Source organism: Salmo salar, chromosome ssa10 (genome assembly GCF_905237065.1).
Source record: "Salmo salar chromosome ssa10, Ssal_v3.1, whole genome shotgun sequence".
Lineage (NCBI taxonomy): Eukaryota > Metazoa > Chordata > Actinopteri > Salmoniformes > Salmonidae > Salmo > Salmo salar.
The window spans coordinates 75,460,168-75,485,270 of NC_059451.1; the positions used below are offsets into that span (position 1 = coordinate 75,460,168).

Genomic DNA, 25,103 nt, shown 5'->3' on the forward strand with positions numbered 1-25,103 from the left:
CTCTCTCTCTCTTGCTTTGTCGGTACCTCTCACTCTCTCCCCCACATTGTCACTCTGTTTTGTGTGCTCCGTCTCTCTCTCTCTCACACGCGCGCATGCATGCATGCACACACACACGCTACTCTAAACAGGAAGTGACATCATTGCAGGTGGTGGACGGGCTCAGACAACTAGTCCTGTTTGTGACCCAGTGAAGCTCAGCTGGGGACAGAGACCACTGTTATCGCCCATGACCCCAATACACACACACACACACACACACACACACACACACACACACACACACACACACACACACACACACACACACACACACACACACACACACACACACACACACACACACACACACACACACACACACACACACGGATACAAACACATTTCTTACTTTTATGTCTTGTGTGTTTTTGTTTTACCTTAATGTTATTTTTAGAGCTACATTGATTACTGCATTGTTGGGTTTAGAGCTTGCAAGAAAGGCATTTCACTGTACTTGTACACGTGACATTAAAACTCGAAAACACACACACGTTATTCTGCTATGACTTAACACCACTGACATCGACACTACGCAACAACAGTCCTTCTCATTGGCTGAATCATATCCCACAGGATATTCTCTTCCACTGTTGTCGTGGAAACAGCAGAGAAGGGGACAGAAATGGAAGAAATGTGAGAGAGAGAACCGCTGACAGGGGATCTTTCTTCTTCAGGCTTACATGGTACATGTGTGTGTGGGTGTGTGTGTGTGTGTGTCTGTGACAAATTGGGGATCTTAAGTACATTAAGGTAGAGTGAACCTCTACGAATGACTCATGGAAAGTGTAATCTGACTATGCTATTGGAGATTTGCAGGAGTAGGACATCTTTACACACACACACACACACACACACACACACACACACACACACACACACACACACACACACACACACACACACACTGTCTCTCTCCCAATCCTGAGTGATTCATTTGACACATTTGAGCCAGGGTCCTAAGCCTCCCTGTGTGTGTCTATGTGTGTTTGTGCGTCTGTGCATCCATGTGTGTGTGTGTGTGTGTGTGTGTGCGCATAAGCCTCTGTGTGCTTACTGCCACTGAGTCTCTGCAGCGCTGCAGTCCCATACTGAGAAGTTATTAAGCCTCTGCAGAGCCAGCTAATACACACGTCAGGCCTCCATTCTAACTTTGAGGGTTCTTAGCAGCCAATATGACAAGCTGTTAAGTATGGTAAATAAGACTGGTTGATAAGAATGGCTACCCCCCCCCCAAAAAAAGGTAAAAAGACTGGCTGATTTGATAGACAGGTATTAGTTTAACTTAAGCTTAATCCTCAATTTTAAAGGGATAGTAGAGAGAGAAGTGTTTGGTGTGTGTAGTGTGGACGGGGGCTTGGGGGGGGGGGGGAGTTATTTGGAGCGGCTTGTAACACAAAACTCGTCCACAATTACTCGGTATTGCTTCTTTCCTTCATTCTTCCTTTCCTAATTCCTTCCTTCCTTCCTCCCTCACTTCCTCTTTAAGAGTGAAAAAGTATGTATGTGGATAAACGTGAGTGGAACATGATGGATGATGGACACTATTACAGATGATGTTCACTAGTGACACCTGCTGCCCAAACAGACACATGGCACTCTGCTCCAGTCGAAGCAGCTGCAGAGATCTAGGCCTTCTCTCAATTGGATTTGCTCAACTCCTGTCCTCTCTCCTCCGTCCTCTCTCGTCTCCTTTTGAAAAAGGCCAAAGGTAATCGAGGAGAGGCGGCGAGGAGAGGGAACGTGGACGGAAATGCGATTTTTTTAAAATCAGACAACCCTCCACTGCGCGTCATCAGGCAAATTACTTTTACAGGGGTAGAATCGCAAAAGAACTTTGTAAAGTGATGCAAACTAATTTGGTTGTGCAAGACATTTTATAGATGACAGCATGAGTAGCACACAGTTCTTAAATGTTTGCATGCTTTTCTCTTTTGAGAAAGCAACAGCTGATCAAAGGGAGTGTGGCAGATTTCAAAACACTTCTGAGAAGGACTCCGGTAGGATGATACATATGACTATCCTAGACGAGAGGTCGATTTCCACGAGGGGAGGACACTCTTCCGTTCGCCTACTAACGACTTTACACTCTCCTTGACCACTCGAACGGTTTCCGGGTCACTTGGTGGACAGAGGACAGACTTTTTCCCAAATGAGAAGAGTCCCAACAGTGAAATGCCTACTTGTTCAATGCAGGCCACATCTTAACATACACACAATAACTGACTTGGGATCAGCTGTGAAGATCTGTTGTGAAACACCATGGCGTCATTTGCTGGTAAACACTAACTCCAGGATGGAGGTTTCTGTTATCACACACACGCACACACAGAGTAAGTGCCTACCGGTGAGCAGGGAGACTCGGTGGAAGGTGCCCTCCAGCTTGCCCAGTAGGATGTGGACAAAGCAGTCTTTGGATAGTTGCCCCGCCTCTTTGGAACTCTGGTCGTACATCACCACTTCCTGTTTCCTGCCCATCTCAACCTGCAGAAACACGAACGAGGAAGAAGACGTCAGAGATCAATGAAGGTACGGCAGTATCAATGGACGCAGGTATGAAGGTCTCGTAACGAATGAGTAAAACATGGCTTTGTTGCACAGATAAAAAAGACCACAGCAATGCTGTTTGCATTAAAGGATACATGTATGTTCATTTTTTTTGAAGGGGTTGATAAATTTTTTGTTAGGGCTAATCAAGTCTGACATTTTAAAGTGGAAATTACAAAACTTTAGAAACCTTTTAAACCTTGAATACACCACACATTTGTATTTCCTACTATGCAGGAAAATTCTCAGCACCAAAAGAGTGATCAAATTAAGATCCTACATCTGTACTTTCAAAGACAGGGGCTTACTGCTTTTGTTCATCTGGAGGGAAAAATACCCCTAACAAATTGACCTATACATTTACAGTGCATTCGGAAAGTATTCAGACCCCTTAACTTTTTCCAAATTTTGTTACGTTACAGTCTTATTCTAAAATTGATTAAATAGTTTTTCCCCCCTCATCAATCTCCACACAATACCCCATAATGACAAAGCAAAAACAGGTTTTTTATCAATTTTGGCAAATCTATAAAAAAAAGTATGACATTTACATAAGTATTCAGACCCTTTACTCAGTACTTTGTTGAAGCACCTTTGGCAGCGATTACAGCCCAGAGTCTTCTTGGGTATGATGCTACAAGCACACCTGTATTTGGGGAGTTTCTCCATTCTTCTTTACAGATAATTTCAAACTCTATCAGGTTGGATGGGGAGCGTCGCTGCAAAGCTATTTTTAGGTCTCTCCAGAGATGTTTGATCGGTCTCCAGTCCAGGCCCGGGGTGGGCCACTCAAGGACATTCAGTGACTTGTCCCAAAGCCACTCCTGCATTGTCTTGGCTGTGTGCTTAGGGTCGTGGTCCTGTTGGAAGGTGAACCTTCACCCCAGTCTGAGGTCCTGAGCGCTCCTGGAGCAGGTTTTCATCAAGGATCTGTACTTTGCTCTGTTCAACTTTCTCCTCGACCCTGACTAGTCTCCCAGTCCCTGCCGGTGAATAACATCCCCACAGCATGATGCTGCCACTACCATGCTTCACCGTAGGGATGGTGCCAGGTTTCCTCGAGATGTGAAACTTGGTTTTCAGACCAAAGAGTTCAATCTTGGTTTCATCAGACCAGATAATCTTGTTTATCATGGTCTGAGAGTCCTTTAGTTGCCATTGGCAAACTCCAAGCGGGCTGTCATGTGCCTTTTACTGAGGAGTGGCTACTGTCTGACCACTCTACCATAAAGGCCTGATTGGTGGAGTGCTACAGAGATGGTTGTCCTTCTGGAAGGTTCTCTCATCTCCGCAGAGGAACTCTGGAGCTCTGTAAAAGTGGCCACCGGGTTCTTGATTGTTTGGCCGGGTGGCCAGCTCTAGGAAGAGTCTTGGTGGTTTCAAACTTCTTCCATTTAGAATGATGGAGGCCACTGGGTTCTTGGGGACCTTCAATGCTGCAGAAATGTTTTGGTACCCTTCCCCAGATCTGTGCCTCGACACAATCGTGTCTCGGAGCTCTACAGACAATTCCTTCGACCTCATGGCTTGGTTTTTGCTCTGACATGCACTGTCAACTGTGGGACCTTATATAGACAGGTGTGTCCCTTTCCAAATCATGTCCAATCAATTGATTTTACTACAGGTGGACTCCAACGAAGTTGTAGAAACATCTCAAGGATGATCAATGGAAACAAGATGCACCTGGGCTCAATTTCAAGTCTCATAGCAAAGGGTCTGAATACTTAAGTCAATAAGGTATTTCTGTTTTTTTTATTTGATTAATTTCCAAACATTTAGAACTTTTTTGGCTATGTCATTATGGGCTATTGTATGTAAATTGATGAGGATAAAATTGAAAATTGGGCGGATGGTAGGGTTACTGGAACAAAATGTGCGAACATAGCAAAATATTATACAACATGGACACAGAGTAAAAACAAAATCTAACCGTGTTTTCGCATTGATAACCATGAATTGACACTGTAACAGCAAATCATGGCAATAGAATTATAAAGTCCTATCTGTCAAAAACAAAACTCAGAATCCAAATGCGTGGTTGTCAGTGGACAGCTCAAGCCCTCTTCAGTGCATCAGCATGCTGTATATGCTTTGTCACAACGTGTTTGTCAGAGAGGAGGAGAGGCGAGCATGCGCCTGTGTTTGTCTACGTGCTTGTGTGTACGCGTGTGTGTGTGTGTGTGTGTGTGTGTGTGTGTGACACGCCAGCCAGGCTCCTTCTCCATGTTGTCAGGCAAGTTTTGGTCACATGACCAGCAGCCAGCGCCTAGCCTACTGCAGCTCTGAAACACCGCATCACTAAACAACCGCTGGACAGCACCAGGAGAGGAGAGGCAGACAGGAGAGAGAGAGAGAAAGGAGGGAGAAAGAAGGAGGAGAGAAGAGAGGAGAGCGAGAAGAAAAGGGAGGTTAAGATGGCTGAGAAAAGAGATGGAATAAGAGTGAGCCAAGGAGAAAGAGATGGAAGCTAGAGAGAGAGAAGGGAGGAGAAAAAGAGACTAGAATAACCCTTTTCTTCTTGTTGTTTTCACGCACTCCCTCCATCCTTCAGATAGCATAAAGGCTACACTATACTGTAGATGCTGGGCAAAACTGCACATCCTCCAGGAACACTGTTCACTGAGCTTTACAGTGTTATGGGGCATGGTACCCACACATACTTATACTGTGGACGGTACACAGTTCTAGCAATGCAGTGGACGAGTGTGTGTATGTGTGAGTGTATTACTCTGCAATATTGTGTCTTTGTGTGCGTGCCTCAGTGTGTGACAGTGTGTGTTTGTGCTTACCGTTACACATTAGCCTTCTCAGAATGTATGGGCCAACAACCACACACGTGACTGAGGCAGGCCAAGGTCAGACAGACACACAGACGGCTGGTATGGGTACAGCCAGACTGAGCCATATATACTGTGTGTTTATATATATATATATATATATATATATATATACACACACAGTACCAGTCAAAGGTTTGGACACACCTACTCATTCAAGGGTTTTTCTTTATTTGTACTATGTTCTACATTGTAGAATAATATTGAAGACATCAAAACTATGAAATAACACATATGGAATCATGTAGGAACCAAAAAAGTGTTAAACATCAAAATATATTTCATATTTGAGATTCTTCAAAGTAGCCATCCTTTGCCTTGATGACAGCTTTGCACACTCTTGGCATTCTCTCAACCAGCTTCAGAGGTAGTCACATGGAATTCATTTAAATTAACAGGTGTGCCTTGTTAAAAGTTAATTTGTGGAATTTCTTTCCTTCTTAATGTGTTTGAGCTAATCAGTTGTGTTGTGACAAGGTAGGGGTGGTATACAGAAGATAGCCCTATTTGGTAAAAGACCAAGACCATATTATAGCAAGAACAGCTCAAAGAAGAAGAGAAACAACAGTCCATCATTACTTAAAGACATGAAGGTCAGTCAATACGGAACATTTCAAGAACTCTGTGTGCTGTTTGAAGGAAGTTGCTAACTAGCGCTAGCGCAATTGCTAACTAGCATTAGCACAATGACTGGAAGTCTATGGGTATCTGCTAGCTAACGCTAGTTAGCATTGGCTCGCAAAACTACCTCTAACTTCCTTCATACTGGACACAGAGACATAAGAATGGTATCCACGAGTTCACCTGACTCTGGGGAAGTAGATAAAGGGAATTGCTGCCCAAAATCCCGAAGTATCCCTTTTAAAAAAAGACCCCTGTGACATGTTTATAACACATCTACAAAACCTGCATAACACCTCTATTACACTGTTGTCACCAGTCTTTTTCCTCGTGCGTGTTCAGTGACCCATGAGAGCGGCGACAGCATCTCAACCTGAGCGTCTAGTCTGTGTTTAAACACAACCTCCAATAAAGCAGTCACCTGAACCCATCAGAGTCCACTGATTCTTTCTGAAGCCCAGCCTGATGCTCTACAGGAATAGTTGTGTGTGTGTGTTTGTGTGTGTCAAAGGTCAACAGGGCCTCCACCCTAACCCCTACTGAGACACTCCCATCTCCCCCTCCTCTCACCCCTGATGTCTTTTCCCCCCTGCCCTCCCTCGCTGTACAAGGTGTTCCATCCTAACGGGATCAGAGCTACAGCCAGAGGGTGAAATCACCACCTGAGGATTACAGAACAGCTTCTCACTCTGATCCACACACACACACACTGTACATAAGTGTAAATGGGTCACTGTTAAAGGCTGTCCTTTAATCCTTAAGGTGATGTCACCGGGAGGCGGTTTCCTTTCCCAAATGATTCACATTCACCTGCACAGGTATCCAAGATGCATCTATGCCGGACAGGGGTTCAGATAATTATACAATATTCATAATTCAAGAAGATATCATCTTTAGTTTCACCATTAGATCACCTTCCTTCTCTTCACGTTTATCTTATCTCCGGTTAAACCTTTTATGTTTTGTCATGCTCTGAGAAAAGTACAGTGATGAGAGAGAAACAGAGAGAGAGAGAGATGATACAGAGCAGGGTTGTGCTCAATTTAGAATTGAATTGAGAATGCCTCAAATTCCAATTCAATTCTTCAATTTGAATTGAATTTGAATTGAAGTAGTAAACAGAATACAGAATTGTAATTCGAATTTGAATTAAAGAAATTGTAATTAAATTCACTGAAATTCAAATGCCCATATTAGGTGTAGTCTATACAAATATTCATATTTTACATAAAACATGTCGTTATATACATGAATATAAAATGAAACAATTAATTTCAGGACAAACTCTTAAAATGAATTATCAAGGAAAACAAAACCTGTATGCGAATATTCTAAGTTATTATATTTAATTAATCACTTACATTTTGTTCAATATTGGGAAAATACAACATTTCCCAGAATGCATTAGTTGAACCCTCAAGTTGACCCTGAAGTCTTCTAAAAGAAGCCAAACAAATGAAATGGTTGGTGGAAATATAATTAGCTAATCTAAGCATGAAGTTTAAAAGTGATATATCCTTTGGTATCTGGAAGTGTGACCTGTCAGATTCAATGAAACTGATGTTCTATGACTGAGTGGAGTTTCTTTGAATTGCACTTAAATTCTACTTCCTGTCACTTAAATTCCAATTCTACATCCTGTGGGGTGTGGCCAATTCAATTAGAATTTCAACTCATGAGTGGAATGGGAGTCAATTCCAAAATTCTGAATTGAGCCCAACCCTGGTAAAGAGACAGTATTACAGTATCTGCATGATTACTGCATTGTTAGAGGTTAATAACCTCTGGAGTCGACCTACTGCAGCATACGAACCAGCTCAGTCCCTCACCTTCACCAGCCTGCAGGCTGCAGCACTACACTACACTACTATACTGCTGTTCTACCACTAACACTGCAGGTGTTACATAGGAACAACAGAGAAGGAGAGACAAATAAAAGGAGGGGAAGAGAAAGAGGGGGGGAGAGAGAGAGAGAGAGAAACAGCGCGAGAGAGAGAGTGGCAAAAAAACGATAGAGCGTGGAAGTGAAAATGCCAACAGTGAGCTGGCATCACAGCAGGATGTAAATAGAGAAAAGTGGCTAATCATGTCCTCTGTTTCCCCTCCTCTGCAGAGATAAGGAGGGAGGGGGAGCGAGAGAAGCAGAGAAATAGAAAAGGACTGTATCCTCACATTGCCTGGGAAATGTGCAATATTTTAAAAAAAATGTACGACAGAGGAGAAAAACATTTTCCCTCTGTGACTCGTCTGTAACTCTAAGACCTCACCCTCTCAGCTGAAGTACTATCTGTGTACAACAGCGAGACGTCTGGCTTCAAATATAACTGTATGAGCAACAAACATGACACAGGCAGTAGGGGGAAATGGCATGCAGTGAGAGCTTAAAATGTTCTGGGTAGAAACGCAATGGTTTCAACTGCTACTGCAGAGAAGACGGGGGTGCTAAAGAATAGAAACAGGTGTGTTGTTGCAGGGAATACAGACAGGAGAAACGTGAGATTAGGTACTGCAGAGAGGACCTTGGAATGCCAAACGCAGGCGCAGACACACACACACACACACACACACACACACACACACACACACACACACACACACACACACACACACACACACACACACACACACACACACACAGGTGCGTACAGGATCATTGGTCACAAGGGTAATGCAGAGCTGTGTGTGTGTGTGTGTGTGTGTGTGTTGGTCACCCAACATCACCACTGTGCTACTATCAGACAAAAACCTCAGAGGTCAGGGATTCATGGAACTGGTTCAGTGATCTGTTGCCTGCCAGTCCCCACAGACAGTTATTATCTGTCCATGTGATTCCCAGTAGAATGTTGCAGGTGGGTGACGGTTCTAACCATCAAAGCTCTGTAGCAGAGTCCACTAGCAGGGTGTGAGTAAAGCCCGTCAGCCCGTCAGTAAAGATAACACTCAATGGTGATATGATGTCATTGATTGGCACTGGCAGCTGGCACTGTGTGTGTGTGTGTGTGTGTGTGTGTGTGTGTGTGTGTGTGTGTGTGTGTGTGTGTGTGTGTGTGTGTGTGTGTGTGTGTGTGTGTGTGTGTGTGTGTGTGTTTGCTCAGACGTGTTTGGGCAAAGGTCCCCTCTATCATTTGCTGCGAGAGGGTGTGACAGATCGAGTGACCAAATCACTCCAATGACCGATGATGACCGTACACCACGAATGGGCACCATGAAGGGACCTTCCCACTGCCCCTCACCCACAATCTCTCTCTCTCTCTCACACACACCTGTCCAATAAAAGGGGCATGTGCATCTTGTAGTTCAAGAGGTAATGTGTCACATGGGCCAACCTTGTCACACCAACATGGCCATGTTTCACATCACAGTACAACATCTCTTCCACACTCCTTCTCTGTCATTCTCTACCTTCTTCTCCATACCCCCTTCCTCTCGCTGCCTTTCACTGTGTGCGTCTCGCTCAAGCCACTTTTAAACCGAAAAGTGAGAAAACATGGCATATACACCGGTTGGCCTCGTTCAAGAAAACGGTTCGCTCCTACAGACAATGAAAATTGTGGCTGTGGCTTGCTATATGAAGCGGGCAGACAGGCATCGAGGCAGTTAGTTACTGTTTGATTGAATGCTGGGCAAAACAAGTGACCTAAGCGACTTTGAGCGGCCTCCTGGACTTTTCACGCACGACAGTATGTAAGGTTTACCAAGAATGGTGCAACAAACAAAAAAACATCCAATCAGCAGCAGTCCTATGGGTGAAAAGTTGAAGGAGAACGGAAAGAATGGTGCAAGCTAACAGGCGGGCCACAAACAGACAAATAACAGCGCAGTACAACAGTGGTGTGCAGAACGGCATCACGGGAACGAGCAACTCGTCGGTCCTTGTCATGGATGGGCTATTGCAGCAGACGACCACACCGGGTTCCACTCCTATCAGCTAGAAACAAGAAGTGGCCCCAGTGTGCACGCAATCACCAACACTGGACAATTGAGGAGTGGAAAAACATTGCCGGTCCAACAAATCCTGGTTCATGTTGAGTCATACTCATGGCAGAGTCTGGATTTGGCGTAAGCAGCATGAGTCCATGGAACCATTCTGCCTGGTGTCAACGGTACAGGCTGGTGGCAGTGGTGTAATGGTGTGGGGAATGTTTTTCTTGATACAAATTGAGCAACGTTTTCATGCCCCAAAGAACTCAGGCTGTTCTGGAGGCAAAGGGGGTTCTGACCCAGTCCTAGATGGGTGTACCTAATAAACTGGCCATTGAATGCATTTTCTTCCCAGCTCTGGTTCTGGAGTGACCCTTTAGTCTCTCCCTGTTGTTGTGTGTCTTAACCAGGCTTTACCAGCATCAACACATAATGTTTCTCGTCAGTCAGGTCAGGTCAGGTTCCCGAGTTGTAAAACACCATGACAAACCACACACATCTATGGTTCGGGATATGGCGCTTATCATACTTATCATGTAAACGTATCCATTTTTCTTTATGTCTCATCCATATTCACGACAAATTATGGAAGATATTTGTCATGTCTAGTAAGGAGATGACAACGCATCTTTGTCTTCTGGGTGACCCACGAGGCATTGCACTACATTAAGTCATTACCCAGGATCCTTAGCAGGTGGCGTTGAAGGAGGATACTGGGAGGTGGCATATGGTGGACCTTAAGTAGAAGTTACGGAGATCCTTATTTAGTAAACGGCTTTATGGAACATGTGCTGCCGGAACCCAGTCTTCAGCCGAATGGACCAATTACCATCAAAGACTAACCGGTGACATTCGAACCTCAGTAAAGGGTTGTCAGTAGAGACTGAAACAACTGCTGATGAACTGGAGCGAGAGGGGCAAAAAACGAGTGTGTGCGACTTTAGTTTTATTGTCTGAGCTACACTGTCAGTCTACATAGTACAATATAGTACTGCAGTAGAGAACAGGAGAGTATAGTGACTTCCCTAAAGGGCAGGTCTAAGTGTCTCCCTGGCCCTGACTGGAGCTAGTCAATCTCCACGCCATCTGTCAGGCCTTGCCCTGGCCCAGGCTCACTCTTACACCACATTCAGCAACATTGAGCAGTGTGGAAGGATTAGCGTTGCTTAAGCCAAGAAACCACCCAGCGTGACCATAAAACAGTCATTGAGTAGGGAGCCATAATGCTGTGGAGCTCAAGGTTCACCCACACACCACACACAAATACGGTCACACACAGCCTACTGTATTTAACTGACCTAGTTTACTAGAGCTTGCCAGTGAACTACATGGGGGTTATGTTGGGAGGGAGGGAAGACACCATTTTGATTCCAGTCCATACACAGAGTTCACTGAACCTAACCCTGTGATGATGAAATCTGAAAGGGCCGAGCATAGAGCCTTGGGGGACGCCTGCCATTTTCACTCAATGGGATGCAGGCAGGAGGTAGCCCACCCATGACTACGCCCTCCCTCGCTCCCTCCCTCTTCAGCTTCCTACATTCAATCCCACAAAGACCCACTATGGTGTCCTTTGCTTCCTTGGCAGGCTGTGTGGGGGTGTTTGTGATGGGTTGGGTGGGAGCCTGCATTAACACCACACAGCCGGTCTGCACGTGCCCAACTCGCGGCCTGCCAGTGGCCACACAAAGAGGGATGATGTCATGCTTAGCCAATAACAAAGGACTCTCTGGGGCCGTGTGGACCTTCCCTCTCACCCGGCTAGTTCCAGCTTTATCCAGCCTACCATTAATCGGCAGCATTATCCTCTTTACTGTGTGTGTGTGTGTGTGTGGGGGGGGGGGAATAATAACAACAGCTAGCCAGCCACAGGGCAATGCTGGGAAGAGAGAGAGAAAAGGGGAACAGAGAAAGAGAGGAAAGAGGGATGTTGATAGAGAGATGATGAAATAGAGGCGGGGGGGGGGCACCAGGACAGAGAGACAGAGTGTGTGTGAGAGCAGTGCAGAGAAAAGACACACAGAGAAAGAGAAAGGATAAAATAAAACAGATAGAGTGCGAGGAAGATGGAGAGAGTGAAAGGGAAGGAAAGAGGGACACCCCACTTGGTGCCTTACCACTGTGAGACCTGTCAGCCTCTCAGCCCCATTAGAAATGAATGATTCATCATGTATTATTGTGACATTTTGGAGTCCCTTTTATTGTAAACAAGAATAGAATACGTTTCTAAACACTTCTACATTAATGTGGATGCTACCATGATTATGGATAACCCTGAATGAATCATGAATAATGATGGAGTGGGAAAGTTACAGACGCATGTTTACATACAGTTTTACCCACTTCAAATGTACACTGAGTATACAAAACACTAAGAGCACCTGCTCTTCCCATGACATAGGCATCATCCAGGACTTCCTGACGGGCCGCCCCCAGGTGGTAAGGGTAGGTAACAACACATCCGCCACGCTGATCCTCAACACAGGGGCTCCTCAGGGCTGCGTGCTCAGCCCCCTCCTGTACTCCCTGTTCACTAATGACTGCACGGCCAGGCACAACTCCAACAACCTCATTAAATTTGCAGATGATCACCGACAACAACGAGACAGCCTATAGGGAGGAAGTCAGAGACCTGGCCGTGTGGTGCCAGAACAACAACCTCTCCCTCAACATGATCAAGACAAAGGAGATGATTGTGGACTACCGAAAAAAGAGGACCGAGCATGCCCCCATTCTCATCGACGGGGCTGCAGTGGAGCAGGTTGAGAGCTTCAAGTTCCTTGGTGTCCACGTCACCAACAAACTAACATGGTCGAAGCACACCAAGACAGTCGTTTAGAGGGCACGGCAAAGCCTATTTCCCCTCAGGAGACTGAAAAGATTTGTCATGGGTCCTCAGATCCTCAAAAGGTTCTACAGCTGCACCATCGAGAGCATCCTGACTGGTTGTATCAACGCCAGCTATGGCAACTGCTCGGCCTCCAACCTCAAGGCGCTACAGAGGGTAGTACATCACTGGGGCCAAGCTTCCTGCCATCCAGGACCTCTATACCAGGCGGTGTCAGAGAAAGGCCCTAAAAATTGTCAAAGACTCCAGCCACCCTAGTCATAGACTGTTCTTTCTGCTACCACACGGCAAGCGGTACCAGAGCGCCAAGTCTAGGTCCAAGAGGCTTCTAAACTGATTCTACGCCCAAGCCATAAGACTCCTGAACATCTAGTCAAATGGCTACCCAGACTATTTGCATTGCCCCTGCCTCTCCCCCCTCTCCACACCACTGCCACTCTCTGTTGTCATCTATGCATAGTCACTTTAATTGACTCTACCTACATGTACATACTACCTCAACTAACCGGTGCCCCCGAACAATGACTCTGTACCGGCACCCCCCTTCATATATTGTTATTTTTTACTGCTGCTCTTTAATTACTTGTTACTTTATCTCTTATTCTTATCCATATTCTTTTAAACGGCACTGTTGGTTAGGGGCTCGTAAGTACATATTTCACTGTAAGGTCTACTACACCTGTTGAATTCGGCGCATGTGACTAATAAAATTTGATTTGATTTGATAAGGTGAATCCAGGTGAACGCTAAGATCTCTTACGGATGTCACTTGTGAAATCCACATCAATCAGTATAGATGAAGGGGAGGAGATGGGTTAAAGAAGGATTTTTAAGTCTTGAGACAATTTTGAAGTGGATTTTGTACGTGTGCCATTCAAAGGGTGAATGGGAAAGACAAGGGGGGGGTGCCACTCAATATTAGGAAGGTGCTCCTAATAGTTGGTATACTCAGTGTATCGTCACTGTCAATAACAAAATAGTTCTATAAGAGGCTTTGAATAAAAATCAGACCAAGGTCTCTACACACTGACTGGGGGACCTTAGCCATTGGTCTATTAAAAGAAGGGTTGCGCAACAACATCCTGCTCAGGTTAATAATGGCTCTAACCTAACCTGGTTGTAAGCCTGAGCATTGGCAGTATGCCAATGATGCATATTTGAATCTGAGAAAGAGTGAGGGAGCGAGAAAGAGGGTGAGAGAGAGAGAGAGAAAGATGGTGAGAGAGAGAGAGAGAGAGAGAGAGAGAGAGAGAGTGAAGAGAGAAGGCGAGAGAGTGAGCATGTCAAGCTAAGGATGTCTTACAATCCCAGGGAACAATGACATCAAGAAGTATTGAAAATAAAGCATATTTTAATTAAGTTGACTGGGTAGTTTTCTGTTTAGTGTATGTCACCTGACAGAACTGTTTTTGGTTTTGTTAAAGTATATTAATTAAACGTAAATATGAGCACGCTGCGCCTTGGTCCCCTTTATACGACCCTCGTTACAGAACGAGAGGGAGCACGAGACACACTCATACATGCCAGGTCAGGCATCCAGGGTCAGGTGATTCACATCAGGAAGTAGAACACTGGTTTTTATGAGCTACCACTCAAACTGCATGTGTTACACCTAAAATAAACCCACCAAATGTTTCCGTCTTCATGATACTAAAGGGCAATGTGTCATCTGGTTCCAGAAGCAATGCTCTGGCCATGTTCTTTGGCATGTCTTGTTGGATTATGTTCAAACTATGCCACTATAGCACTGTGTCTGTCTTGGTGCTGCTGTAGGGAGGATGGAACTTCCACAGCTCTGTTGTGATGGATTCATTTTTTTCAATTCTTTCTATTTTTCTTTGTGCTTTGTTGGGAAGGGCCAGTACGTATGCGTTCCACTGTTAGTCTACCTGTTTACTAAGTATGTGACAAATGTTATTTTATGTGTCATGTAAAACCCCTGGATAGAGCACGCACAAACAGGCAGAGACACATCATACACACTTGGGATTCCCCGCTGAGTTTCTCCAGTTTCACGCAGTGACTAAAAATACAGGAGTTATGTCGCATGCCATGGCCGTGCTATGGGGGAAAAAAGGCTGTCATATTGGGAGCAGAAGTCATGGAAAAAGGGAGGATCCAGTTTCAGGGCCACTAATAAGCAATAAACCTAAAGTCCAACTGCCTGCCAGCCAAATATAGCACCCAGAGATCCAGGGCAGAGAAGACGCTCGCCAGAGAGATCCAGACTAACCACACAACACAGAACAGCACGTAACAGACTCCTGAACCTGAGCAGCATCAGAGAACATTAATGGTGTCTGGTACAGGACTTCTAACTCAGTGTTTCCTGGTCCTCGACTACCCCCAACAGAACACGTTTTCATTGCAGCCCTGGACAAACGCACCTCATTCAACTCATTGAGGGCCTGATGATTAGTTGACAAGTTCAATCAGGTGTGCTTGTCCAGGGTTACAGTAAAAATGTGTAGTGTTGGGGGTACTTCAGGACCAGGGTTGGGAAACACTGTCCTAGAACATAGACATAAAATGATACACTGTGTTCACCCGTCATACCGGGTGAACTGTTGAACAAATTTCTTCTTGAAGGACAATAAACGGTGACTCACATCCACCCTCAGACCTCTAATCCCTGACCTCTAACCCCTGTCCCCTTGACCTACCTTGACCTTGCCATTGGGCTGCAGTAGCTCGGTGACGGACACCTTGTCTTGCTGCAGTCGCCGCTTCACCAGCTTGGAGCAGCACACGTTGACCGCCCCCTGTATGTGGGACGCGTTGTACTCCGAGAAGGTCCTGCTGTCAATCACCAGCAGGCGCCCCGCCCCCCTCTGGATCAACCCTGCCAGGCGCTTTATGTCCATGGCGCTCCGCCTGGCTGGTCCCTTCTCCCCCGCCATGATGCCACAACGAGGGGTCGCAAGAGGATGGGTGGGTGGACGGGGGGGGCGTTGAGGGGGAGGGGTGGATGAGTGGAGAGAGGGAGTATCGGTGGAGGAAGAGGGGAAGAGAGCAGAGGAGGTCAATGGAGGAGAGCAGCCACTGCCACTGGAGCAGGCCTCAGGAGATCCATGGTGTCTGAGGAGAGAAGCAAAGAGAAAAAAAGCGAGAGGAGAAGGTCAATAGAGTCCCTTTTCATGTGGATGGCTATAAATTAAGTGCTTTGTAACACTAAACTAGTGGCAACTGAGCTGCCACTAACTATAAGGAGATTAAACCTTAAAGGGAAATGTCACAACTTTTGTAGTAAAAAAATATAGAAGATAAGTGTTTCCAATGACATCATCAACCAATTATAATTGGTGAAAAATCACATGATGCACCACCGATGATGTCATTGGAAACACATATCTTCCTCTATCTTTTTCACTAGAAAACATAGAAACGCACAATTTTCACATATGTTGACGTTGGGGTGGTGCTGGAGATGATGAATATGAAGTAGAAGATTTTTTATATTTCCATTTAACTTTGCTGGAGTTTTGAAACACATGGACGTAAGACATTCATCCTGAGAAGTTTGGAAACATGACATGGTGATGATTGACACCACACAATAACCAAGAGAACTAAGTAGCCTATTGTCTTCCATGTTTCCATCATGTATACCAGACTCTGGGCTGCTATTAGAGCAACATAAAACAAACCACATCAGCCATCAGTCCCATTATCTCAATGTCAAGTGTGCACAGTATTTTTGCATTTACAGTTCTTATGTGCAGACTTCGCTCACCTCGCGTATAAAAAGAACTGGAGTACTAAACATGGATATAAAATGTTATTTTAAGACTTCACAAGGGCTCTGGATCATCCACTAGGCTCAATCTGTCCTGAGATCTGAGGGAGCTTTCATCAAGACTATCAGGTGAGATCACAACAATAGACAGGCGCTTTATATACGGACTTGTACGCATGGTATAATTGAAACTGTGTGTGTGTTTGTTTGTTGTGGTGGGTGCAGGGTCTCTTGTGTGGCAGCTCGTGAAACAGGAAACTGAGGGGCTGAGATAAATTAAGCCGGGGGGGGGAATTCACAGAGCAGGTCTGGGCACAGATGAACAGCCTGTGTGTGTGTGTGTGTGTGTGTGTGTGTGTGTGTGTGTGTCTCTGTGTGTGTCTCTGTGTGTGTGTCATTTATCACAGAGAACCCTCTACAAACTTGATGGACTGCCTCCTCTCATCTATCACACATAATCACTTTCACTCCCACCGCCACCCCCGCAACTGTCAAGACTGTCAGCTGACACACACACACACACACTTCATGCATACACATGTGAACATACACAGTGCAGTCACTGCCAGTTGGGTTACGTGAATAACCCAACATGTTGGGCAGTTTAGATTACCCAAACATGGGTTAATTTAACCATCGGTTGTTGTTTCATTTTATTTAATTTTTTAAAATATATTCTACCCCTTTTTCTCCCCAATTTCGTCATATCCAATTGGTAGTTACAGGCTTGTCAAATCAAAATCAAATCAAATTGTATTTGATTGAGAGCCGTGCGTCCTCCGAAACACGACCCCGTCAAGCCGGGCTGCTCCTTCACACACTGCTTGCTTTAACCCGGAAGCCAGCCGCACCAACGTGTCGGAGGAAACGCCGTCCAGCTGGCGACCGAAGTCGGCGTGCATGTGCCCGGCCCGCTACAAGGAGTCGCTAGAGCGCGATGGGACAAGGACATCCCAGCCGGGCCAAACCCCTAACCCGGACAACACTGGGCCAATTGTGCGCCGCCTCATGGGTCTCCTGGTCGCGGAACCCAGGTCTAAAGTGATGCCTATAGCACAGTGATGCAGAGCCTTAGACCGCTGCGCCACTCGGGAGGCCCAGTTAGGTTGACCCAGTAGCTGGGTCTTTTTTTTAATGTAATCCATAATCCGAGTCAATATTCATGTAATAATAAGGAATTCCCCTTCACCACGCCCACAAATTGGGGAAAACATTCTTTCCTATTGACCTCCATTGTAAAAAAGCCAACTTCGTCGTCAACTTTTAGTCATACGGAAATAACAAAACCTGCCGATAAGCTGCTGTGTTCATAAAAAAAGCAAGCAGGTAAAAAATCCCGACCTAGACGTTACGGTTTGTAATGCCTCCACGTAGGGAAATGAAGCCTGCGAGAAGAGCCCTATGGCTTCAGGCTATTAGGCATGGGAGAGTGGGAAATGTGGGGGCCCGTTGTCCAAGTAGGCTACACCTAGCTACTGGATGGGTGTGGAAAACATTTCATTACAGGGAAGACATTTAACTTGACAAGTATAGTCCATTTGCAACTCCACTCGCTACTTGTAGCTGTGGCTAGAGTCCGTTTGTGTCTTTGGTCTTGGCTAGCTAGCTAGCACTCACGTGGCTGCTAGCACCGTCATGAAAAGGGGCAAAAAGGGAGCACTACAATATTACATTTTTCAAAGCAGGCAATGGGAGCAGGCAATGTTGAAAATGTCATCTTTAGACATGTTGTACTTTTGTTAAATGTAGTTTCGTAATTGACTAAAACAAGCACGCGACAAGGAAATTGCGTTTGAAAAAGGCGACCTAGGTAACCACGGGTTGTCTTCCCCACTGGCGGGCAGGGCCGCAACATTCTATCTAATACAGACTGGGACTATAAATTATTTTCAGGAGGGGTACGGCTTTCTGACTGATCCACCCTGTTACGTCACCTTAATTAGAAGTGACGTGTGCAGAACGCTGAACGAAGGAGGGCCCGGTTTGATGTCTTGAAAGTCTCTGAAAAAGTGTTATTTTGAAAAAGTTGGACTACCTTTTGAATTTGGATCCCACGATGAGGCATACCAAAAGTCTAAAGAGCTGCTTGGTGTAGCAGCTAGCCTAGCTGCTAGCCTAGCTGCTAACTAGCTATCAAGCTAGCAAAGGTTTCCTGAACGCTTGAACAAAGCCTTGTGGCTGTCTAAATCCCTGCTGTTTTTTGCTGTTTCCATCTGCCCTGCAACCTGCCCTGTCTGGAACTGCGTGGAGTACCAGCGTTAGCCTAAGTTGCTACCGTGACATCCGAAACCAAAGCCAGTAGGAATAGCATTGAGGACAGTGTTTCTCTATCACAAGTGAAGGATATTTTAAACAAACAAAGAGGGTTCTACAAGCGGAGGCTATAAGCAGTTGTTATAAAAACTGGACAATAGCTTCAAGAGCTTTGTCCAAATACTGATGGACCTGACCAGAGAGGTCCAGGACCTTAAGAACAGTTTACTATTCTCCCAAGATGAGGTGGATGTCCTAAAAGAGACTTTCAGAAATATTACAAACTGTAAGTCCACACCCTTTACTCTTCTCTATTTTTTTTAAACTAATAACCTACTCCTGGCATTAAACAAAGCCTTTTTGTCTATGTACGCTGATGATTCAACCCTATATGCGTCAGCAACCACAGATAGTGGAATCACTGCAATCCTAAACAAAGAGTTGCAGTCAGTTTTGGAATGGGTGGCTAGTAATAAACTAGTCCTGAACATCTCTAAAACTAAGACCATTGTATTTGGTACAAATTATTCCCTACGTTCTAGACCTCAGCTGAAGCAAGTTGAGACTAAATTACTTGGCGTTACCTTGGATTGTAAACTGTCATGGTCAAAACATATTGATTCAATGGTTGTAAAGATTGGGAGAGGTCTGTCCGTGATAAAGAGACCCTCAACTTTTGATGCCACACTCCAGAAAGCAAGTCCTGCAGGCTCTAGTTTTATCTTATCTTGATTATTGCCCAGTCATATGGTCAGGTGCTGCAAATAAGGACCTAGAAAAGCTTCAACTGGCCCAGAACATTGTCACGACCGTCATATAAATAATTGGACCAAGGCGCAGCGTGAGTAGAGTTCCACATTTTATTAATAGTGAAACTTTCAAAACAACGAAGATATAACGATCGTGAAATACGTAGTGCACATAGGCACTCATACAAAACAATATCCCACTTAGCAGGTAGGGAAAAAGGACATACTAAGTATGACCCCCAATTAGAGGTAACGATATTCAGCTCTAATTGGGAACCATACACACACACCAACATAGAAAATAATACCTAGAAACCCCTAGTCACGCCCTGACCTAAAACACCATAGAGAACCCCGAGGGCTCTCTATGGTCAGGGCGTGACAGGCATGTCTTGATCTTCACTGTAATCACAGGTCTAATATTAATACTATGTCTCTCTTGGCCAAAAGTAGAGGAGAGACTAACTGCATCACTTATTTTTATAAGAAACATTAAGGTGTTGAATATTCCAAATTGTTTGCATAGTCCACTTACACAGAGCTCTGACACACACACTTACCCCACTAGATATGCCACCAGGGGTCTTTTCACAGGCCCCAAATTCAAGAAAACGTACAGTTTTATATAGAGCCATGATTGCATGGAACTCCCATCTCAGATTGCTCAAGTGAACAGCAATTCTTGTTTAAAAAAAACATTTAAAGCAACATCTCACGACACAACACCTGTTCCCTATTTGACCTAGATATTTTGTGTGTATTTTGTCACGTTGGTATAAAGGATTCAGGAGACAGGCACAGGAATGCGCAATAGGGTTTTTTATTGACCCAAATTACAGCGTGCCGTATAAAGGCACGGGGACGAAGACCAAACAAACACGTAACAAAACACAGGGTAGAAACCCAAACAAAAGAGCGAGGAGTACCTCAAATAAATACACAAGCGCACAATAATACCACATGGTACAAGACCCGTAATCATCTGCACAATACAAGCGGCACGAAAGCCAAAGCAACAAGGCACAGGTACTCACACAACCGAAGGACATTGGAACAATAATCGACAGCCCAATGGTGAAACAAAGGGCACATTTATACAAATACAGTCAGTGAGGAATTGGAACCAGGTGTGCGTAATGACACAGTTCAGTGCCTAGAGGCCGGTGACGTAGACCTCCGAAACTGGTGCACGGAATGAGCAACAGTACCGGAGGGATCCGTGACATATTTACTAATATGCAGGCTATGTGTGATGTTTTAAATGTATGTAGTTCTGTTCTTGTCTATTAATGTTCTGTATTATGTCATGTTTCATATTTTGTGTGGACCGCAGGAAGAGTAGCTGCTGCTTTCGCAACATATAATGGGGATCCTAATAAAAATAAAAATAAATCAAAAATTTGGGCCATCCGTAAATGTCATTCCATTTCATCATGTTAAGTTTGTACACTGCAAATGTAAATTTTCCTTTAATATTTTTGCACATTAAATGTTCTAATATGAAATGTATAACATTATTATTTACATATTCCAACACTGGGATATGCATAGGTTTTTGGAGAACTCATACACTCGTGTAAGCCTTATCAAAGATTCAAAAGTGTCAGCGTTCAACCTTAACATGTGATAACAATACAACAGAACAAATTAACCGGAATGACATTGTCTCACGGGTTGCCAAATATAACTAACTATCTGAAAGCAACGCTCATACTAAGCGTGATCTTCTGAGCTGACACGCTGGATCTTATCGCAATAACCCAGCAGTCAATAACTCAGCACCCAGCATAAATAACCCAGCAGTCAATAACTCAGCACCCAGCATAAATAACCCAGCAGTCAATAACTCAGCACCCAGCATAAATAACCCAGCAGTCAATAACTCAGCACCCAGCATCAATAACCCAGCAGTCAATAACTCAGCACCCAGCATAAATAACCCAGCAGTCAATAACTCAGCACCCAGCATCAATAACCCAGCAGTCAATAACTCAGCACCCAGCATCAATAACCCAGCAGTCAATAACTCAGCACCCAGCATCATTAACCCAGCAGTCAATAACTCAGCACCCAGCATCAATAACCCAGCAGTCAATAACTCAGCACCCAGCATCAATAACCCAGCAGTTTTTAAAGAAAACAACCCAACTAAGTGACCCACCGCCAGCAACCCAGCAGTTGGGTCAACCAAACAATCCAGCATTTTTTTGCGGAATGCACCATTCACCATACACACACACTGACAACCATGTACTACACAGAGAGAAAGGGAGGAAGAGAGAGGGGGAAGAGATGGAGACAGAGAGAAAGAAAGGCAGCATGTGTGTAAGGAGTGGGAGAGGGGATGAAAGACTATGTGAGGGAGAAAGAGAAAGAATTTGTGTGTGTATGTGTGAGAGAGAGGTGGGAGAGAGAAAAAGCGTGCGTGAGAGAGACAGAGAGCGAGAGAAACAAGACACATTCAGTCCTGTCCAGTAGAATAGTGGGGACATGGTGGGTGACAGAAAGAGAGACAGACAAAATAGAAAGAGAGAGAGAGCTCTGGTCAGCAGTCAGTCAGTCAGCAGTGTCCGTGGACGGAGGACCATGATCCACTCAACAACCTTTAACCCCTACTATGACATATCGCCCCCGCACAGGGAGGGTAGGAGAAGAGGGGAAAGGAGGGATTGTTATTCCGCAAGGACCTCTCAGCCTAGCAACACAGCTAGCTCCAGGCTAGGGGAGGGGGAGAGAGCCGTGCAGATGGAGCAGAGAGAGGAGAGATTGATCAGAGAGAGAGAGAGCGAGAGGAAGATAGAAGAGAGGGCAAATAGAAGAGAGGAGAGATAGAAAAGAGATATATAGACGATAGGAGGTAGGTGGTTGCTTGGCAACGCACCCAGTGCTAGCACGGCATCTCGAACACGGAAGAACTAACTAACCTCTACACGTAGACAGCTAGAGCTAACGGACTCCTTCAGCATAACACAAAGACACAGGGACGACTATGAGCAAAATACTTTGAAGGCGTTGGAAGTACATCTTTTTTTGGGGGGGTTGAAAAGATGTTCAAAAGACGTCTTTTTCAACGTCTTGGAATGTCTTTTTCAACGTCTTGTGCTCGCTATTCCCTGCTCTACTCTACCGTGTCTAGACGTGAAAGAGTAGACACACGTATACGCAATATGCATGGTTACAAATCTAAAGCACACGCAACAACAAATCAAATCTACAGTATTTGGCAGTTATTATCGCAGGTGCAGCGAAATGCTTATGTCCCCCCCAAATAAATGAACAAACATCACAATGAGCAATGTCAGAGTCTGGAATATAAATATATATGTATATGATAGTGTGTTTACACAGTATGGACAGTATATGAATAGAAAAGATGTGTACAGCAGTAGTTACATAAGATGACACCGAACACAAGGAACACCTTCCTAATATTGAGTTGCAACCCCCACCTCTTTTGCCCTCAGAACAGCCTCAATTCGTCATGGCATGGACTCTACAAGGTGTTGAAAGCGTTCCACAGGGATGCTGGCCCATGTTGACTCCAATGCTTCCCACAGTTGTGTCAAGTTGGCTGGTGGACCATTCTTGATATACACGGAAAACTGTTGAGCATGAAAAACCCAGCAGCGTTGCAGTTCTTGACACAAACCAGTGCGCCTGGCACCTACTACTATCACGTTCAGAGGCACTTCAATATTTTGTCTTGCCAATTCACGCTCTGAATGGTACACATACACAATCCATGTCTCATTTGTCTCAAGACTTAAAAATCCTTTGTTAACCCGTCTCTTCTTTTTCATCTACACTGATTGAAGTGGATTTAACAAGTGACATTCAATAAGGGATCATATTGTTCCCCTGTTCTTAATGTTTTGTATACTCAGTGTACATATGAGGTGGGTAAAACAGTATGTAAACATTATTAAAGTGACCAGTGTTCAATGTATATAGGGCAGCAGTCTCTAAGGTGCAGCGTAGAGTACCGGGTGATAACATGTGACTAACCCATAGTAGGCCAACAAAAGACATCACATGCAATGCATGTAAACAAAAATACACACATGCCCCCCTTCCTCTCTCTCCCACACAAATACAAAAAACGGATTTGGTTTCCTCACCTGAGCTAGCAGCTAGGGTAGCCTCACTGCACCAAGGATGTTAGCATCCCTATGTCATCCTTACGATGCTTTATAACATCACATTGCATAGCATGCCTATGGCATTCGAGTTGTTCAGACAGACAGACAGTGCAGTACTAAAGAACAGGCTGAGCACAACACACACTGAGGCTGCTTATGTCTAATGGCGCCAGAGCCCGCCCTCCCATCTCCCACCCTCCCTCCCTCACTCACTCGCTCTCGTTTTCTTATGCAGACAACAAGGAAGCAGGGAGGGGTGTGCAGGTTACATCTGTAACAGGGAGGAGAGAGGTACCAGCTATCACGCCATCGTTGCATCACAGCTTGCCTCTCATTCCCTTCTGTTTGTCTAGACTGAGAGGGCGGTAAGAGAGCAGAGAAGGGGAGCCCCCAACCTCAGCATCCTCCACCATCCAACATGGCAACGCAGTATCCTTATTGAACATGGCAACTTCATTCCCTCTCCTGCATAACAAGTCTCCTCCATCTTGTATTTAGAAACCATAAAAAAAACCTCAGAGATTTAGAAGAAAAAAAAACGAACTATCTAAAATAGCCTGCGGGAGTCTGTTTTTATTTTTAAATCTTGGATGTACAGAAGAGAAGTTGGAAACAGAAGAGTGGAACAGGTGGAACTGACTGGAGCAGATTCTCGGGTTGCCATAGAAACAGCCCGTATCGGCTAGAGCAGGGGGCACGAGGAGGACAGAGGAAGGGAGGATGCTGTGTAGTGGGTACTGGTAGGGTAAGGTACCACCACTTAGGCTGGCTCCAACACAACTAACCAATTACTAGTGCATCTGAAACAGGTTCATATATTGTCAGGACGAGGCTATCAAAAATATGCAACTTTAGGTACTGTAGTAGCAGCCCAGGAGTAACGAAACATGAATTAAAAAATAACCAACACTCTCAAACTGAGTAAATGATTTTAGTTATTACATTTAGTAATAAACTCATTTCTATTGAATACATTTAAAATAAACAACTCAGTGCTGGCTGTCTTCTTACGGTGAATAATTACACATAACCCTGTGGTTAAACAAAGAGATCAACTGGAGGACACCCAACGACGAGGTAACTTCATCCGGGTTAATCATCAACTCCCAATAACGTCATCCATAGACATCATAGGAATCTGTGGAACACAAACAGTTACTTCATCCAGTGCCAGGTCCTCTTTAACCTTTTATTTTACTGACCAGCAATCACCTATAACAACTCGACCAAAACATGGGGAATCTGTAGAGCACAATAAACATATGACTTCAGAGCCGTCTCCTCTTTCCCTTCACCTATATGACAACTCCACCAAAACATGGGTGCATCTCAATAGTCCTCACCTTGACTCCTTTCCTTCATCTGCACTGATGTGGAAAAACTATAGACGAGGGCCTGAGTGGCGATGAAGGT

General features: G+C 44.8%; 1 protein-coding gene across 2 annotated transcripts in view; it reads right to left on the reverse strand.

Annotated features, from left to right (window-relative positions):
- The window catches only part of LOC106561046 (dual specificity protein phosphatase 8), a 65,586-nt gene that overhangs the window by 37,368 nt on the left and 3,115 nt on the right, over nucleotides 1-25,103 (reverse strand). For both annotated transcript variants that reach the window (XM_014124620.2, XM_014124619.2), the window contains exons 2-3: nucleotides 15,477-15,891; nucleotides 2,385-2,523 (exon numbers count right to left, since the gene is read on the reverse strand). In XM_014124620.2, coding sequence (XP_013980095.1) covers nucleotides 2,385-2,523; nucleotides 15,477-15,713 — 376 coding nt within the window. In that variant the 5' untranslated portion in view covers nucleotides 15,714-15,891. The remainder of the gene's footprint in view (nucleotides 1-2,384; nucleotides 2,524-15,476; nucleotides 15,892-25,103) is intronic.